Source organism: Pipra filicauda, unplaced genomic scaffold (genome assembly GCF_003945595.2).
Source record: "Pipra filicauda isolate LSUMZ 115617 unplaced genomic scaffold, ASM394559v2 scaffold211_size2331000_pilon, whole genome shotgun sequence".
Taxonomy (NCBI): Eukaryota; Metazoa; Chordata; class Aves; order Passeriformes; family Pipridae; genus Pipra; species Pipra filicauda.
Window position 1 is genome coordinate 1,870,316 of NW_024104323.1, and position 19,070 is coordinate 1,889,385.

Below are 19,070 nucleotides of genomic sequence, written 5' to 3' on the forward strand. Positions count from 1 at the left end.
GAGGATTCCCACTCTCCTGGTGCAGAGTCCAGCTCTCCTCCATTTGCACAACAGAAGTGGAGCACCACGTCTCTAAAGCAGATGATTAATTTAGAAGCCTAAAAAGGAGATGTCTGAGAATGGTCTCAACCCCATTTAGCCAGGCAGGTTGTCCATGCCTGAACTGAACAGCAAAATGGGCACTCAAAATAGGTTATCTCAGGCATCTTCCCAACATGAAAACATAGGGAATGTGCTGGGCTGTGGGCATGGCCTGAGAGCACTGAGCAGGGCTCACCTGGAGCAGGTATAACCCCAAACCCCAAACCAGAGTCCCCTCTGGGTCACTAGTGAGGCTTCATGGGAGGACAAACAGGCTGTTCACTGAAAAGGGGAGAGGGGGGGAAAAAAAACCCCAACCCCAAAACATCTTCCCCGTTAAAATGCAGCCTTAAAATCGCAGTCAAAATAAAAAAATGACAAAGTCAGGAAAAGCAAACGTTTAAAGTTGCAAAACCAACACTGCACATCCTGTTTGTTTTACAGCCACATCGCACATCCTGTGTGTTTTACGGTTTACATTTTACAACATAAACAGTCGTATATTAAAAGCTGCGGAGTTAAAACTGAGGGGAAAAACACGGGGTGGAAGAGTGCCACGTGTATGTTCAGTAGGCTGGGGGTGGCTGGGGGTGGCACCCAAAGGGTGGCACTGGGGGCGTTTGTGGGATTTTTACCGTGTGACCCCGAACGCGGTTGTTGCATTTCATTATTTCATTTCATCTCATCTCATTTCCGTGGTGCTTTTCCCCCCTCGGAGGAGAGCGAAGGGGAGAGCTCGCCTGTGATTAATAAGGCCGGCATTAAACGGTCCCGATGAGCCTTTGAAGCTCACACATGTTTCCCTGGGGTCAGTAGGTTGGGAAGAGGGTCAGGTTATCACCGTGTCACGCTGCCAGAGCCCGGCTCTGCCGCGGCACCGGCGACACGCGGCACCGGCGCGGCGCTTTGCGAGTCTCAAAATGTGCAAAAGTCACAAAAATCCTGGATTTTTAGCAGCCTTTTGAGCCTGTGGGGTCGTCCTGCCTCTGGAGTCAGAGCCACAAATCTCAGGCTGATTCAGCCGTGCTAGGGTTGTGCTTTCCAGGTGGCTTTAGGAGCATCAGGACATTGACTCCGCAGGAAAACCTGCTCTTTAGAGGCTCGATGCACAATCATTTTGAGCAAGAGATACACCCCTTCACACTCTGCACCCTTCTCACAGCCCCCCTCACCCCCCAAAGGGATGCTGCTTTAAAGGTTAGCAGGTTAAAAAACCACATTTGATGACACAAATTAGACTCTCTTACCTGTGGTGCTAAGGAGGAGCTGATGGCACTACACTTAGAAGGATTTTAAACTTCATCTTCCCTTCCTCCCAAGGTTGGTTAATTTTCACCTGACTTTCAGCTCAGATGGTGCACACCAGATGAGTCCATGTTTTTATCTAAGCCCCCATTCTCCTGGCAGGCTGGAAGGGCCCTTGGTCCGAGTTATTAAATGCACTGGAGAAGATAACTGTGTGCTCCCCACCTCTGCATTCCCAAAACACAGGATTTTCCACAAGATTGGCCCACCCCTGCCCAAAACCCTTGCAGAAGGTCTCTCTTACATGTCCAAAGGGGTCCAGGTGGTTGTTGGTGAGTTTGAGCTTCTGGAAGGACACCAGCTGGCGCATCCAGTGTGCCCCCGTGGCCGGGGAGTCGGGGTGCACGTACAGCCGGCCCGGCATGGCCGGCTCTGCCTTCCCGGCCACCATCCTGCAGACACAGAGGGTACAGCTTGATCACCTCCCAGGCACAGCTTTTTGTCCTTGACCTCAGCCCAGCAACCCTCCCACCAGCCCTGAGGGGGACACAGAAGGACGTGGGGATTTGAGGAGGCTCCTGCTGCTCGTGGGGGTTTCCAGGGGTTGGCAGAATGACCCCATCCCTGCTCCACACGGGGTTTCCTTGGGCAGGGGCTCTGTACTGGCAGTGGTCAAGGTGGAAATCTTGTCTGGGTTTCTGGAAGCCTTCAAAGACCTTTCTGCAAAGGCAGATGGTCTCACACACTTCCCAGGAGAAGGTACTTGTGAGCACCAGTACCAGTGTGGGTGCACTCCCACAGCCTATCCCAGTGGGAAGGGGCTGCTCCCTGCTCTGGAGTTGTGTGCTGGCACAGGGTGCTGCCCTTGTACCCTTCTGCCAGCTCCCCTTGCCCCACACCACCACCACCAGCTCTCATGGACACAAGACCCAGCCATGAGACATCACTTAATGGCAACGCCCTCATCACTCCACATTGTTCTCCTCCCATAAAACCCCAATAAAAGCAATATTACCAAAAAACAAAAGAAACTTTCCAGCAGCAATAAAAGGAAAAGGGGAAACAGCTCTAGGGCTGGCAAAAACTCAATTAAACAGAGTTAACAACTATCCATCATCTCGTGTTTAATGTTTGAAACACACAAAGTGGCCACCGTGGCGCAGAGACCCTCAGTCCACTCCTCTTACCCAGCGGCATTCCGGGACAAAAGCACACAGAAAAGGGATTTTTTTAAAAAAACTAGAGCAGCCCTAATGTGCCAGTGAATTATTGCTGCTTTATGGGATGTCACCAGGCTCGTTCCCATTAAGAGGCCTGTGAGATTTTCCATTGCTCATCTTTTCACCAGGCAGCAGCCGGTGGAAGGGTTTGGGAAAACCACAGGGAATGGTGGCACTGAGGGAGGCTGGTGGGCACTTTGGGGGGTAAAAATCCAAAGGGAAAACAACTCCTTTGTCAGAGAGCAAAAATCACAGCTGCCTCTTGGGTATGGAGCTTCACTCAAAGGCACAGGGAAGGGAAGAACAACAGAAGAGAATAAAGGCTCTGAGTGAACCATCCCACATTTCGCTTTAGAGCTGCTCTCCTAAAAGTAAAATATTACTACGGAAGAAAGGAATTTATAACTTTCCTTGACTCACTTAGATACTTAATTTTGAACAACAAAGTGGACCGTTAGATCATCCAGTCCAGCCTCTGGTATAATGCAGGCTGTGGCTTCACCCTCCTGCACCACACAGAGCCAGGCAACCTATGCTTGGCCTAAAGCATCTCCTCCAGAAAGACACCCAGTCTAGAGCACTTCAGGCATGGACAACTCGCCATCCTTATCAGCACTTTGTTCCAGCAGTCAATCCCCTAGTCTGTTAGTAATATTTTATTTTGTGTTTGCCTGGCTTTAACTTCCAGCCCTTGGCTCTTGTCTCCATCCCTGCTCCACCAAAGAGGGCTCCGGGATGTCGGCGTCCCTCCCGTGGGAAGGTGTTTGTGTTGGTTTCTGAGTCTGCACAACAAATGGTTGACCCAACTGCAATTTTCTTATGGAAAAGAAGGCAAACAGGAATGTTCTCTCACCATTTGTTGTCACAGAATTTATACCGGTGATCGTCAGCCGGGACGATGTCGATCAACAAGATGTACTTGGTCTTGGGGTTCATTCCAGTCACTTTGACCTTGTAACTAGGAAACATCCTCCTTAGGAAAAGCAAAGGGTTAAGACATTAGTGAGAGACCTGGAGCAGCGCTGGAACCGATGGAAACTTGGAGCAGTACCCAAAAAGGCAGATCCACCATGAGATGAACTCACACAAGGACAAATGAGCTACAGAACATTATTGCTGCTTGTACATCACCTGAATTCAACTCACTCTTTCCAGAGAGTGTCCTGGTGCAAAATGGAGCACAAATATGGATGAGGGACACCAGGAAAAGGTGTATGCACAGAGAGATGGGGGGGATCAACACATCCCTCTTTGTGGGAGGCTTGGACAAGGAGCCTTCACACGTACAGGAGGTTCTACCCAGCTTCTGGCAGCCTCAGGATTGCAGGTTTCTTGCTGCCATGAAAGTGCATGAACAGCCATGAGATCTGACTCCACTTCTGAAGAACCTGAGCACACACAGGTTCCTCATTCACACGATCCCAACATCCACGACACCAAGTCCCTACTCCTGAGTTCCCTCCAACAAACTGAGGATCACCAAAGCCCACGGGGAGACTGAGGGTTAAACCCGGTGGTGGCACAGATGGGCCTTCCCAGATTTCCCAGATTCACACACAGCCATTAAACCCTGCTGGAGCCAGGAGCAGGGCAGAGTTCCCCTCGGAAACGCGCCCGTCCCGCTGATTTACCACCAACTCCAGCGGCCACAACGCAGCCAACACCAAACCAGAACGTCACACAAACCAGTGCCTCACCAGAGGATGTTTGTGTGTGTATCCTGCACACCTAAGCAAGCTTTGCAATATTCAGGAAGGTTTCTAATAAAGCCGTGGAAGAAGCACATTCCATCGCCGTCCGGTGTTGCGATCCAAAGGAGACGGCCCTAATGGGTCCTGGCATTGCCATGGGCTTCCCAGTCCCTCGAGAACACATCACCAGCCAGGATTTGCAGGATTAGGCACTTCACATCCTCAGGGTTACTATATTTTCTTGGCTCCATCTTCCCAGCCTCCTCCTCATCCAGCAAAAACACCCAAGTCAGTAGAGCAAGCTGGCTCACCACAGCCTTGCAGCCACCAGCCCGGCACCGGGGGATGGAGGCCGGGAATTGCCACATCCCGGAGTCACTCTAATGACACAAATCAGGAAAGGCCCAAATCCCGATGCCGTTTCTCCATCAGACATCGAGGCCACTTTGTCCCTGCCTTCATCCCTCCTTTCCCCGTGTGTTGCCCCCTCCCCAGCTGAGCTGGGCAGCTCCAGGGGCTGCAGCACCATTTTGTCGTTGCTTTTGGGAGGAGGCAACAAAATGGGCCCTGTTCAAAACCGTTTCAATTGACTCTTTTAACCACCCTGCATAAATTCCAGATGTTTACCATGTAATTAGCCGGGACTAAAAAGGGGTGGTTTACCAATGTCCCTCTTTGATTTTCATTCATAAACTCCACACTCCTCTTAACCTTGTCCTCCTACAGGTAAGCACCTGGGTAAATACAGTAGGACATTTCAATTTGTGAATACACAGCCCAATTCACACATTGAAAAAAAATTGTATAAGGAATCCGATCTGAAAGCCAAGATTTTTTTCTTTTTCTTTTTTTTTTTTTTTTTTAAATTAGGCTTTAAAATGGTATTTAAAAATGAAACAGAAAACAAGAAGAAAAAAAAAAAAAAAGGAGAAATTCATTAAAAACCAGAAATGAGATGGACACAGTTTGACAGTTCATTGTACCAGGCGAATGTCCAGCGTCGCGGATTTTTATAACATTTAGCTTCTGAATTTCTTTTTTCCTCAATCATTTCGTTTACTGTAGAACATCCAAGCTGCTAAAGTAGCCGAACTGATATATTGTAAATGTTAAGTGCTTTTTTAATGGCATTTAAAATTAAGCTTCAGCATATGGAGTTCATATAGCATGGACATGCCTGAGTTTATAATGTTCTTTAGTATAGCCCTCTAAAATAAATACAAAGAGCCAAAGTACTACTATAATATATACAGCTGAAATTCTTTAAGGATAACAAATGGGGACTCACATCTGATTGAAGGTGTTGCTTAACTTGCAAACCACTCTCTATCTCGCAGTGGTAGCATTGTACTCTGCCTTCCACAGACCCAGCTCCAACCAAGTTTGCCAACTCTCCGCATTCTTTTCCAGGAAAACACAGGGTAGATTTTAGTAATTTGGCTGTGCATGGACATTTCATCATTATTATTAGCTGCTGCATTTTGGCCTTAAAGAAAAAATATGCGACTAATGTGCTGTCCAGGGACTTGTCAGTTTAATTTTCTTAATGAAAACATATTTCTCAACCCCTTGGCAGAGGCTCGTTCAGTAAATATGGCTTTGCAATACGATACAAACATGGGTTGTGCGTTCCTGGTGGGAAGGCCACGGCAAACCTGGGAGCTGGGGCCAAGAAAACGCAGTCACAGAGATTGAATTAAAAAAAAAAAAAAAAAAAAAAAAAAAGGCAAGAGAGAGAGCACCTAATATCATGAAACGATATTTTGAAACATCCCGTTTGAGAGAAGGGAGCAGAAAACCACGGCGGAGGCACCGGCCCTGCCCGGCAGCGAGGCCGTGCCTACAGTGGCTCCACACAGCTCCCTGGGAGGGGGCCAAAAAGCTGCCTGCTTCCCCCAAATTTACTACAGGTCAATGGAGCTACTCAGAGCCACGGGCGCTGCGCTCGGCAGCGGCTCAGGAGCACAGGCCGAGCTCCCTCTGGCAGCTCCGCGCAGGCGGGGCCGGGGGCGGATGGGCGGCTCCGCGGAGGATGCTCTGCCCCGGCGGCCCCCGGACAATAGGTTGCTTCATCACCCATTGCCTGGGGAGCAGCAGCGGCACAAGGATGGCCCAGCGCTGCAATAAAACCTGCCAACGTCTTTGCCAAGCCCTGGGAAAGCTCAGCCTGGCTTTGGTGGGAGGTCTGAGGCAAGAGCCGGGCAGGTCCATATATTTTACCCGCCCGCCTTCCCGCTGCCACGCACGGCTCCCAACCGAGTCAGAGCTTTGCTGTGCTGGGCAGAAATTGGGGACAAAGACTGGGCATCTGGGGCTTCCCAGGGAGGATGTCTGAGCAGGTGGCATCTGGTCCTCAGGGACACCTCCTGCCCCAAGGGTGGCTGCAGCCCTGCCTGGGCACACGGGGCAGCTCAGCGGGATTCAGTGCTGGGAATGTGCAGCACAGGATAAACCAACTGTCAGGTGAAGTTTGAGCCCCCAGAAATCAGGAGGTTAAGAGCAGCAGTTCCTGTCCTCACCATCTTTGGTTCAGAGCTAAGCCTGACCAGACACAGTGCCCCAGGGGCTGCAGCAAATGCCCTGAACATACAAATGACAGCCCCATCTCTGGGGTGGGGAAGGTCGGCACTGGACAAATTTCTTACAATTCATGCTTGTTCTTTTTGAAAGCCACGCCAGGGGTGTGTCTGCCCCACCAGGTGTGTGTCTAACACACCAGCACACCTCAGAAGGAGGACAGGGCAGCCAGCGGGGCCGCTCGGGGAGCCACAGAGCCGCCACCAGTCCCACAGCTTCCCTGCCCACCCAGGGACCAGCCACGAGCCCTTGGAGCACCCAGGTGACAGCCAGCGATGCACAGGGGACACAGCACAAGCACCAGCCCTGACAGCCTCTTCTACAAAACACCCAGTGAGCAGGACTCCAATTTCGAGCACATTGAAACCGACCTCCCTCCCCCCAGCTCAAGCCAGAGCAGAAGGGACCATCCAGGCCCCTCAGCCCCATCCTGATGGTCTCAAGCACCCCTCAAAGCTCCCTGCTGGGTTTAGTGGCTCTGACAGGCACATTTTTGCCCCACTCCCAGCACTGGCAGGGGCAAATCCCTGCTGTGTGGTGGCAGCAGCTCTTACTGCCCTGCACAGGGGAAACCTTAAATCAGTTTTTACGTTCACAAGAGAAAGTTGCCCTCAAAGATAACGACCGTGGGGGAAAGGCTACGGTGCCTGCTGTGTGAGCAGGACACTCTGGATGGCATTAGAACACCACAGCCTGGCACCCAGACACAGGGTGATGCCCTGGGGAGGGCAGAGGGGCTGAGCAGACATCACCAGAGCTTGGCACCACACTGCCAGAGCCCCAGCTAAACCCTGCCCTGCAGATGAGATGTAGCAAAACCAGTAAAAGCCAGGAAAATAAACAAGCAGCACAATTCCATAGCCCTCCCAAGCTTCAAAGATGATGTGCCAGTGAATTATTTGTTCTGATAATGAAGCAGTCAGTGCTTAGCTAAGTTTATGCTAGGCACATTTTATCTCTACATGATATTCACAAATTGTTTTAAAATGAACTGTTAGAATAAGCATCTCTTGTTTATTTATTTATACTATTACTATCCAATCCCCTTAACCGTGGAGCAGTTGCTGACACGGAGCCAAAGCTTCTATTATGTTCAAACAAAGTTTAATTGATGTGTAATTGGTTGGTTGGATTTGGAAGTGAGAGATAAGAGGAAAGCTTTGCTTTCCTTTGGGGCAGCAGTTCCCAGCCTTTCAGACTCTCCAGGCTTGGCCACTTTGTGGACATCTCACTTTTTTTATCCCCATATGAGCAGGTCTAGTCAGTCCTGGAGAGATGGGAGCAAGGCTCCCAGGTCCAATGAAGTCATTTTTTGGGCAGGGGGCTGCAAGCCAAAAAAAGCCAAGAGCATCAGAGCTGATCAAAGAGCTCAAAACACTCGTCTGAGCACATGCCACGCTGCACACGGGGACCTGTGTGTGCCAGGGACACTGGATCATGCAAAGCCCTCACCGCGCTCCTGCTCACAAGGATTTAACCTGACCCTCTTCACTGAGATGCCAACATCATTCCTGATGCCCCTGCTGATGCATTAGCTGGGAAGGGATGGCTCTGACCAGCACATGGGAAGCAGGGAAGACTTGGGGAATTCAACTGGTGTTTCCATAGAGAAAACTGCATGGAAACAAGATACCTTGGTCCTGATGGAGCAACCCGAGCCATGTCCTCACCAAGGGCTGTGGGTGCTCCCCAAAGCCCCTGGGAATGTGCAGAGTGGAGCTCACGGCGTGTCCCTGAGGGGTGGGTGGTGCTCCAGATACCCCTGAGTGCTTCCTTCTGCCCTTTCCAGGGAGGTAAAAACACCCCCCTGCCCTCCAGCAGCTCAGCAGCTGAAATTCTGTTTTTAAAGGCAGTAAGACAAAGATTTCCAAGGACAGCCAGTGATTTTACAACCCCTGCTTTTGGGGAAGTCAAGTAAAGCAACAACTGAATTTCTAGAAGGTCCCGAATGGTGTTGTCTGGAAAGGTGATGCCTGTGGCACATCAGGTTGTGAAAGGATCAGAAAAACCACGGATCACTCAATATCTTGGCTAACAAGCCCTCCTCAGAACCTGCTGGGCACGCTGAGATGCCCCAGGGATGGTTTCAAAGCACCAAGGCAGACAATGATCCCCGGTAATGACCAATGTGGCCCCAAATTCTTCTTGGGAACTGGCCATGGCTGCTCGAGGATGCTTCTCCTCATCTTCATTGCTAGGAGGGAAAGGAACGGTGTGCAGAGGCTTCGAGAACCATGTCTCCATTCCAATGACCTTTCTTCAGTTCTTTTCCCAATTTCCCTTCTTTTGACAAGTATTTCTTCCACCGACTTAACGCATCTTTTAAAATAATATTCTCCAGGGCAGATTAAAACAAATTTGGGGATGTCAGCTGTTTCTTTTAGCCTTTTTAAATGGCATTTCCTTTTTGATAGATTCTTGCTTTCAGAAAATACTTTAGGGAGATCAAAGAGTTTTTCAACAGGGTCCCATTTTCCCAGTGTATCCTAACCCTCAGTCCCTTATTTCTCTTATCACCCACGCCACTCCGTTATGACGCTCTGTATACAAAGTAAGAGCAGTTAACTTTGAAGTGCTGGATTAGCCCATGCCAGATCCTTGCCTCAGAATAACAAACAATACAGGTTCAACAGGAGTTCTCATCAGTAGTTCATTTTTCAGCCCCAAATTCACTGTCACTAACACAAGCAACATTGAACTCTCAGTCTATGGGCAGATAGGAGAGATTTATCTGGTGGCAGGACCATGACCTAGTGATGAGAAGGTCAGACAGTTAAGGGATTTTTATATTTTGGAATAGTGGGGCTGTATTTTTTTTTCTTCTGGCTAGCGCAGCTAATTTTTAAATAAAACATTGTTTCTCACATACTTGAGACCTTGGTTAGCTGGATGGCTGCTTTCACGGTCTAGAAACATTTCCTCTCTTTGCCCCATGGTGACTTGGAACACGAGCAGGCTCCTGGCCATGGGGTGTTCCTCCAGTGCTTTTGCTTTGCTGCAGCTGAAGCTGAGCAGAGAAGGTCCCAACAAGCCCAAGGATGGGAGAGGCACAAAGGAACCTCAGAGAGAACCTGTGGCCAAGGACAGCATTTCAGGGCAGGTTTGCTCCCTGACCAGCCCAGCCCCTCCTGCAGGGTGGGCTCCACAGAGTAGCCTTGGTGCCATCAGTGCAGAGTAGGAGATGATCCACAGCCCCTTTGATCCAGGGGCAGAGCCCCAGCCATGGTCAGGCCCTTCCCCAGAGCTGGTTTGGGCTTGACCAAACCCTCCCCTGCCCCCTGGAGCTGCCGCTCCAGCGTAAGGACAAGTAGGGAAAACTTTAGAAACACCCTTAACCGTGAGCATCCCGTGTCTTTAACAAACTAAAAGCCAGGATTGCTGTTTGAAGAGAGAAGTGTGTTAGAAACTGAGCTCCCATCCCTGCCCTCCTCTGCGTGCACAGGCTCTGCCTCCCCTGCCAAAGCTGTCGACAACTTCAGCAGCACAGCCAAGACCCATTGGGGGTTTGCTCCTGCTCTTTCTCTAACAGCAGGAGTTCGCCCAACCAGGGTAATTCCAGGACCCCAAATTTAGGAGCAAGCCGATCAAACATTCCTCAGATATCTATTTTATTTCTACGTTTTAAATTGACGGTTCACATTCCATCGCTGATCTCAGATATTAAGGTTTGCTCTCGGATCAAAAACCTTTAGCAGGAATTCTTGTAACTGCCTCAAAAGATTCTGGACAAATATTTCCCTCTAATTGTAATGAGAACTGGGCATCCATATGCCCTACAGAGCCATGGAAAATTTAAAGGATTATTCACACAGGAAAAGCTGCACCAGCTTGGCCAAAGCATTTATACTTCTTCAGACCTTGATGTCCTAAAAACTAGTTTTATTTTGGTTTAGTAAAGTTGATTAGGAACAGATTTTTTTAAAACTGAAATAAGCCACTTTTAAAACGAAACTTGAACATCTAAAGGGGGGTTGAGTCTTTTCCACACATGCAAGCTGCTTTACTGATCCTATTTTTTTTTCCTGTGCAGTATTTTCCTGCATATGCTTCTTAAAACCCGCTACCACAGAGACTGGAGCTGTCTTTGTACCTGTGCACATCCTGCACTCCAGCCAAAACTAAAGTTCAGTATCTTGAGCCTCCTGTTTCATCTCAGGGATGGTTCTGCTACCAAGGGGGAATGACACATTATTTTCTCTTCAGTAACTGTTCACAAAAATGTGACCAGACATCCTGTGAACTGGCATTTTTTACTGAGTAACCATAAATTTTATCAAATTGTTTGTCCTTGGCAACACCTGGATAGAAATTGCAATGCTGCAAAGACTGGCACCATGGGAAAAAAAACAGGGAACAGCTAAATAAGTAATCTAGCAGAAAGAAGAAACCCTGAGCCAGGAAGACTGTGTGAGTAAAGATTAACTTCCAGCAGGAATAAAGTCTGGAAGATGAGACTTCACAAAGAAAGATGAGACAAGGCAGAGTTTGCCACGAGCTACAAAAAAATTACAATTGCTCAGTTAAATAACAGCACATAAAAGGGAGAAGATGAAATCGGAAAGCAAGATTTATAATGAAGTCCCTCATTTGCTTTCTGCTTTACCCACCCCTTGCACAACTTCATCACTGAGGAATTCCTAAAATCCCCCAGGAAAGGTGTGTGCCCTGCACCTCCATCCTCCGAGAAACTCTGTCCCCTTTACTACAGCCTAGATCGATTTGATTAATTTGATTTAACAGGACCTCATCCGCTGGCAAATTTTTGTGGTGGTTTTAGGGAACTTTTTGGTTTGTGTTTGGTTTTTTTTTTGGGGGGGGGGGGGGGGGATTTTTGGTTGGTTGGTTAGTTGTTTTGGAGTTTTTTTTGTTTATATATATATATATATACATATATATATATATACACATACATGCACACACGGGAAGGTGCATGAACAGTTATTTACAAAACAGGCACGCACAGCTCGAATTGGGTGCTGGGCTCGTTCCCGTCTCTGGAAAGCGACCCAGCCATGCTGGGAGCAGGGATGGGAACCGGGATGATTGGGATGATGGAGCGGGAGCGGCCGCCCCGCCGGGGCTCCGCAGAGAGGGGCTGCTTGGAGGAGAGCAGGGGACTCTCAGCCCCCCCAAAATGGGGTTTCATCCATAACCACGCTGCCTCCCCCAAAACCTGCCCTGCCAAACGCCCCTGGCGAAGGGCAGCGCCCGAAGGAGCCACGCGTGGCCGCCTGTCCCCCCCGTGTCCCCCCGGTCCCCGCAGCCCGTGTGTCCCCACCGCTCCAGGCAGCGCCGGGGACGGGACGGTCTCCGCACCACATATATCCAGCCTTTTAAAACCATCAACAGACAATCCTCTGGAGGAGAAATCCGCAATTAGAGCAAACCTCAAAGAGGAGGGAGGAGAGGAAGGCTCTGAGTGATGGAGCCGGTCCCATCCCGCGGGCGCTGCCACGGGCGCTCCGAGGACCCGAGCGCTTTCCTGCAGAGTTCAGGGAACTTTGCTAACACAGACTTTTTATCTCTTGATGAGCCTTTTAATATAAAATAATCTCTTTTTTTTCCCCTCCCACAACGAAGCGGTCGGACATTAAAAAGATAGCGAGTGCATTTTAAAGATGTTTCCACTTTATAAATCAACTTTCTTGGCAACAACATGATTTCTATTTCAATGCTGAGCTTGCTGTGTTCTCCTAATATCTCTTACAGATCAGTCCTAAGAGGGAGTAATAATCCCCCAAAGTAATTCTCAGCCCTAAATTCTCGATAATTTATAGTTGGCTCGTTCTGTGGAGCTCTACAAAGAATGAAACAAATGACTCCCCTTCCCCCCCCCCACTAAGTTATCAATATTTGCCTTGTTTATACAAAAAAGCTATTTTACACCATTGCCATGGAATTAACGCTTCCGCTGAGCTGTACATTTCCTCTCCATTGAGTGAACTTGTCATTAAAGTCACTCTTTTTTTGTTGTTGTTGTTTGAAATTTAAAAAATCAGGCTTCCATTTCTTTTCGTTTGTGCCCCTTGAGGTCAGACAGACCCGACATTTAAGTGATTTCAACTAACGGCATTCAGGGGCATCTCTGTGCCTGCTGGGAGGGGGATTAGAGTCCTAATTAGTGCCTGCAATTAGCCGCTTTCCCTCTTTCCACCCCCCCCCCCCAACGGTACATGCAAGTGCACACAAATCTCCATTAACCATCGTTTTTTTAATTGGGTCAGGAGGCGGTTTATTATTGCGACTCTCTATTTAAATAGCTCGGGTGAAATAAAATCTGCATGAAGTAATAATTTTCATGCCCTGCCCTCAGCACGGACACGCGTGGCCAGCCTGGCACCGCTAGGAACCGAGAGACTCGAGTCACCACGGGATTTGTGTTGTTCGATTTTTCGGCCGTCCTCGTGCTAATTATTTCGTGTATTTTTGCTGGAAAGCCCAGCCCGGGGCCGGGTGGGACAGAGCCGGGTCCTGGCACCGCTGCGTGGGCTGGGCTGTCTGTGCCTCGCTGCTAAAAACCTGCTAAAAACCCTGATAAAAACGATTGCTCTCTATTTTGCCACCATTCGCAGCTGAACCCAAAGAAAAGAAATGAAGCCGTTCTTTTGTTTCGTCTTATTCATCAGCATTTCAGCCACTTCTTTCACTGGTTTTGGTTTTGTTTTTTAAACTATTTATACTAAAAAAAATTAAAATTCTGTTAGCTCGATGGCACTGCGCCGATTTTCACACATGGAGAATTTGGCTCGGATAACTTAAAAAACCCTAAGTTTCGTGCGTCTTGGGGTTCTACCCCCCATTCCACCCTCACGAAAGGTGAATACGTGTGCACTGCCAGCTCCGCCGGACAAGGAATGTGGGACTGAGCCCTATACATATGGAGCTGCTTAAACAATCCACGTTAAGACTCACGGAGAGATAACACGCACGTTTGGGATGCTTAGGGTCCAGAATTTGGTAAAGGTATTACACGTCCCGCACAGACACACTCAGATACTATAAATTAAGGGGGAAATATTTGAGGTCTTGATCCCCTCGTCTTAGCTGACTTAGGGAGCAGACCTATCCAAATGGAGCCGGCTCTTCCCATCAGCAGATGCTACAGAACAAGCCCTAAGATTTTATGCACCAAAATATAGAGTGATAAGGACAGAGTTACCTGCGCGATCGCTTCATAAACAGCCAACTAGCAAATAAATTGAAGATACCCGGGACATACACCCCCTCTCCAGGGGGACTAATGGGAATATCTTGCTTATTAAAATAAAACTTCCCTGCACTGACCAGCTGCTGCACAGAGCAGCGTTGCCGGGATGAAGGAAAGGAGAAGGAAAGCGCTCATCGATCCCAAAAATCCAAAGCCGAGGGTTGGGTTCCGGGTCTCACAGCGTGAGCAGCAAACAGGGCAGAAAAAATATACACACACATACACAACTCCACGAGCCCCCTGCACGAAGGATCGGGGACCACAGAGGAACAAAACCTGCAGAGATATTATTTGCGGGATTTTCCTCCCTCTGCTCTCCCCGCACTAGTTGGGTGCCCGGCTGCAAATCTCCCCAGCACGGCATAAAACCCGCGGTCGCAGGGCACGGCACAACCACACGGCTAAAATGTGTCAGAAGGACATTTTAACACCTAAATGTTCCTTTCCCGGCAGCAGCGACGCGAGCCCGCTCCCGCAGAAACCAAGGGCAAATGCTTCGGTGCCCACAGAGGGACCTGGATAATTTTCTTGGGAACCGTCTGGTTCCCAGGATGGTGAAGGTCTGAGGTTTAATTCTCACGCTTAAATTTACTGACTTTAATTCTGCCACCTCCCACCAGAGCAGCTCGGGTGGGACAGGACCCTGAACAGATGCAGGGGTGGGTTCTCTGGGGAAGCGAAGCCTTTGTGAGACTCTCAGCTCCCTCCCGGGCCTGGATGTGCACACTGAGGGGGCTCTGGTTTGGTAAAAACTATAGTTTTTTTCCAAGGAAAGACAGAAATTTTTTTTAAACCTAAAAGTGGTACTGGTTTCTCTTTCAGTTTTGTGGTTAAAAGAACAGCCTAAGCCTTCGCGTTGCTAAAAATTTGGTGCAAAGTATCCCATCAGAGGTCTTGGTGCACGGCAAAGAAAAGGGGAAGGGGGTTTGCTTTGGGGGGGGGGGGAAGAAATACTACTACTAATAAAAAAAAATATAAATCCACAATCACGCTAATATCCTGATTACAAATAATTAAAAAATTTAAAATGACCAAAGAGAATTCGGGACTAAATCTGCCAAATGACTCCACAGCTCTTTTCTTACATCCACCAGTCCCATTTGCCACACTCAAACACATGCACAGTTTACACTGAGAAAAAAAATGATCTTGCTGAAATCTGCAATCAAAATAATGAATTTTTAAAATTCCCCTCATTGCAGCAGCTCTGCAAAACCCAGTCTCAGCACACAGGGCTATTTCATAGGCATCAGAAGCAATACATGTTCACAGGGAATTTTCACTAACCTGCCTGCTTTGGTTATTATCATTTCGGTGCCAGCTTCATGAAATTTCTTCCATAGCTCCTTCTCATGGAGATAGACTTTGATATTTTCTATTGTCTGTAAAAAATAAAGACAATGAGAACAGTGAGAAATGACAGAGAAAACCTGAGAGAAGGGCTAAGAAGGGCCGTGGAAGGGCCAGGGATGGGAACTGCACACCCAGGGCCGCGCTGCAGCCGAGGCTCGAGGCAAAGCCACCAGCCTGTGCAGGAGGAGGATGGAGTCCCAAAAATTTTTCTGCCCTTTGCCAAAAATAAGAGAAACAAACTGAGGCCGGTTTAATTGTAGACTTTCACATCCAGGCGGGACACTGCGGCCAAATGGAATTTTTTGTCTCCCTTTTATCTTTTTTTTTCCCTAGGAATTTCCATGCCCCGTTGGGGCAGACTTGCCCTAAGGCTCCCAAAAAAGGGGGCCAGGAGCTGGACAACGGATAAGCCCCCAGGGCCGCAGTTTGCGCAGGGGCTCGTTCCTGTCCGCGGGATGCGGGGACATCACGGAGGGGGCGAAGGCAGAGAAGCCGCACCGCGCCGAGAGGCCGGGGGCAGACCCGGCGTTTCATTTAGGGATGGAAAAAACCCCGAAAGAATCCCCCCGACGGGCTGGATCCCGCTCGGGAGGAGCGGCAGCGGCTCCTCCACCCGGCGGGCCCCGACGGCCGCGGCTCTCGGACTTGCCCTTCCAGACCTGCGGGCACGGGGCGGCCTGCTTTGGACCGGGAAAATAAAAAGTAATAGGGGGGGAAAAAAATAAAAGTAAAGAAAAAGTGAACAAAATCGCGCTTTCCTCGCAATCCCTCCCCGTGTCGTCGCCGAGGGAGATGCACGGTGGCAGGCCGGGATCCGGCCAGGCTGGCGGCGAGGGTGAGGGGCGCAGCCGACGGGCCGGGCAGGACGGTGCGTACCTGCTCGGGGTCGGGGAGCTGCGGGCTGCTGAGCGGCGTGGTGCTCCCCCCGGCTACGCCGAGGACGGGGGAGCCGGCGGAGGAGTCCGCATGGCCGGGCGCGGGGGCTGTTGGAAACCCTTCCTCGGTTTCAGACAGGCTTTTCTCCTGGAGCATTTCCTTGGGGGAGAGAGAAGGGCACCGTTACCTCGCGGCACCGGCGGCCGCGTCCAGCCCCTGCCCCCCGCCCAGACACCTGCGAGGTGTGGCCCTCCCGGCCCGTGGTCCTTCCTCGGGGCTGCGGTGGCACTGCCCGACACTGGGACGTGGCACCCCCGGCCCCGGGGGAAGCCGCTGTGCCCGGGAGAGCAGGGCCCCGCGGGGGAGCCGCCCACGCGTGGCTGCGCTCCCGCTTGAGGCCCAGGCAGCTCATCTCTGATGTGGCCGCAGCCCCCCAGCCCCGACCCTTTCTCCTGTCCCCTCTGGTACCCGTCGGGGAGGGCAGCCCAGCCCGGCCGGTCCCTCTGCCCCGTCCCCTCGGGGCTGCGGGGGCTCGGCGGCCGAAGCGCTGCGGCGGAGCCGGGCGGTGTAAACAGGCGGAGTGCTGGGCTCCGAGATAAAAGGGCCCCTCTTAAACTTGGACGGAGACTGGGAAAAGCCAATAAAGATAAGGCCTGACAGCTCCGCCGGGACTGCCGCGCATCAACCCCGACTTTTACAGCGCAGAGGGACCCGCTACCCGTCCCGCTTGACGGACGGACGGACAGACACAGACGGACGGGCATCGGTGGCGCGGAGGGGGAGTAGTCCTGAGGAGGCTGCGGGGTCTCGGCCCCGGGGACCGAAACTGGCGCTTCCCAAGGACCTGCGGCCCCCGAGGGACCCCTCCTGTCCCCCGGCCCCAGCCTCGGTCCCTGCACCGCCCGCCGAGGCCGAGCCGCTGTTCGGGGCAGTGGTCGTGCAGGGGGAGAGCGGGGCTGGGACCCCCAACTCCAGCTCCAGCAGAGCTCCAGGGGGAACAGGACTAGGACCTCTCCGGTGAGAGCAGGGCTGGGATTCCCAGTTCCAGCAGAATTCCAGGGAGAACTCCCTGCGAGGAGCCGGACAGCCGGCCCGCCTGTGTGCGGGTGGACACACGTACCCCGGTGTCCGGCCGCAGTCCCTGGAGCAGGGAGTGCCCCGAGCGCTCCGCCGATACCCCCGCCCGGCTCCGGAGGTCAGGACGGGGCGGCCCCGGCCCGGCCAAGCCGCGGATGTTCCCGGCACCCATCGCACCGAGGAGCCGGTGACCGGCGAGCACAGGTGGGAGGTGTCCGCGGCGAGCCCCGAGGGCCCGGCTCCTGCCCCGGCCAGGGACCCCGGTGCTCCCGGGATGGAGCAGGTTGGCCGGCGGGGAGCAGCGGGACAGGCTGGCGGCGGTGTCCCGATACAGGCCGGGGCTCGGCGGGCTGCGGGGAGTCCCGCACCCTTGGACTCCCCTCTCCCTCCCGTCCTTCCCCCCGCACCCCAGGAACTCACACGGCCGGCCGAGGGGCAGAAGGCACAGCGGGGGGCTCCGGGCTTGGCCTGGGGGCGGCTGCGGCATGAAGAGCATCCGCGGGGCGCTCAGGCCGGGCGCGGCTCCGCGGCCCCCGATGGCAGCGGCGTGCGGGGCATCCCCCGCTGCGCGGATTCACTTTCCCTTGATCTCGGCGGAAAATGTTCCATAAAGATCCAGTTTGGGGCCTTTCGACTCCCTCCCTCTTTGTCTCCCCCCCCTCCCTTTTCCCTTCCCCTCCTGTTGCTGACGTTGCCGCTGTCAATCACGTCCCCACAGACCGGCTCTGGCCCGCTCCGCCCGGCCCGGCCCGCTCGCCCCGGCCCAGCCCCACTCCCGCCCGACGGTCCGCACCGGGGGGCACCGGTGGGGGCAGCGGCCGCCCGGCCCCAGCGCACCGGACCCGCCCGCGGCCTTCCCCGGCCTGCCCCGGCGCTGAGCCGGGCCTGGCGGCGAGCGGAGCCGCTCGCTGCTCCGGGGGGAGCCCGGGGAGGGGGCACATCCACGGCACCACCGCCCCCTAACAGCCCTGAGGGTCCTGGCGCTCCCCACCGCCCGCCGGGGAGCCGGGCCGGGCCGGGGCTGCAGCGGGGCAGGCGGGCACAGGCCGCGCTGGAAGCGCACCTGGCTCGGCGGGAACCGGGACAGCCCGGGAGAGGTGGTGGGAAAGAGCCAGGATCAGGCCCGGGCAGGGGTCCCGCTTCGGGAGGGGTCCCGCGTCGGGAGGGGTCCGCAACCCCCGTTCCTTTCCCCGACCCTGCGGCACGGCAGCCGAGCCGTCCGAGTCCACCGGCCTGGGGCCTGCCTTCGGTCACGGGTCTCCCTGTGAGCCCAGGGACGAGGACAGGGCTCCCCGTCCTCCCCTTGTCGTGACAGAGAGCCGCGAGCTTTGCCCCAAGGCGGGCAGGATCTGTGCGGCCACAACAAAGCGGCGACCAGGCCGGGTCGGCGAGGCCGCCCTGAGGGGAGAGGAGAGCTCGACCCCGCACACCAGCCGGCTGGAGCCCGCGCACCCTACGGCCACCGGCACCGTCTGCTCGGGGCTCCACCGCCATGCCAAACCCCAAAATCAGGGGGAGAACCCCCTCGAGTGCTGTCGCGACTTAAAGGGGTCACTTTGCTGTCGCTATTACCAAGACACAAATACATCCCCACAGCGCTGCTGTCGGGGCTGCCAGCCCTGTGCTGAACCGACTCGCACAACCGAAACGCGCCCGGGCTCCCGCGCTACCACCTGTACCTTTGCCTATCGCGACAGCTCCACTGCCGCTCACCGCGCTATATCGCGACAGCACCGCCAGGCT

At 52.7% G+C, this 19,070-nt stretch overlaps 1 protein-coding gene across 1 annotated transcript in view; it reads right to left on the reverse strand.

The window, feature by feature from the left end:
- TBX4 (T-box transcription factor 4) overlaps window positions 1-16,406 on the reverse strand; it is a 29,875-nt gene extending 13,469 nt beyond the window's left edge. Inside the window, exons 1-4 of the mRNA XM_027744927.2 lie at window positions 16,251-16,406; window positions 15,309-15,403; window positions 3,400-3,519; window positions 1,631-1,778 (exon numbers count right to left, since the gene is read on the reverse strand). Of these exons, the coding sequence (XP_027600728.2) occupies window positions 1,631-1,778; window positions 3,400-3,519; window positions 15,309-15,403; window positions 16,251-16,406 (519 nt within the window). The remainder of the gene's footprint in view (window positions 1-1,630; window positions 1,779-3,399; window positions 3,520-15,308; window positions 15,404-16,250) is intronic.
- Window positions 16,407-19,070: the final 2,664 nt, after the last annotated feature.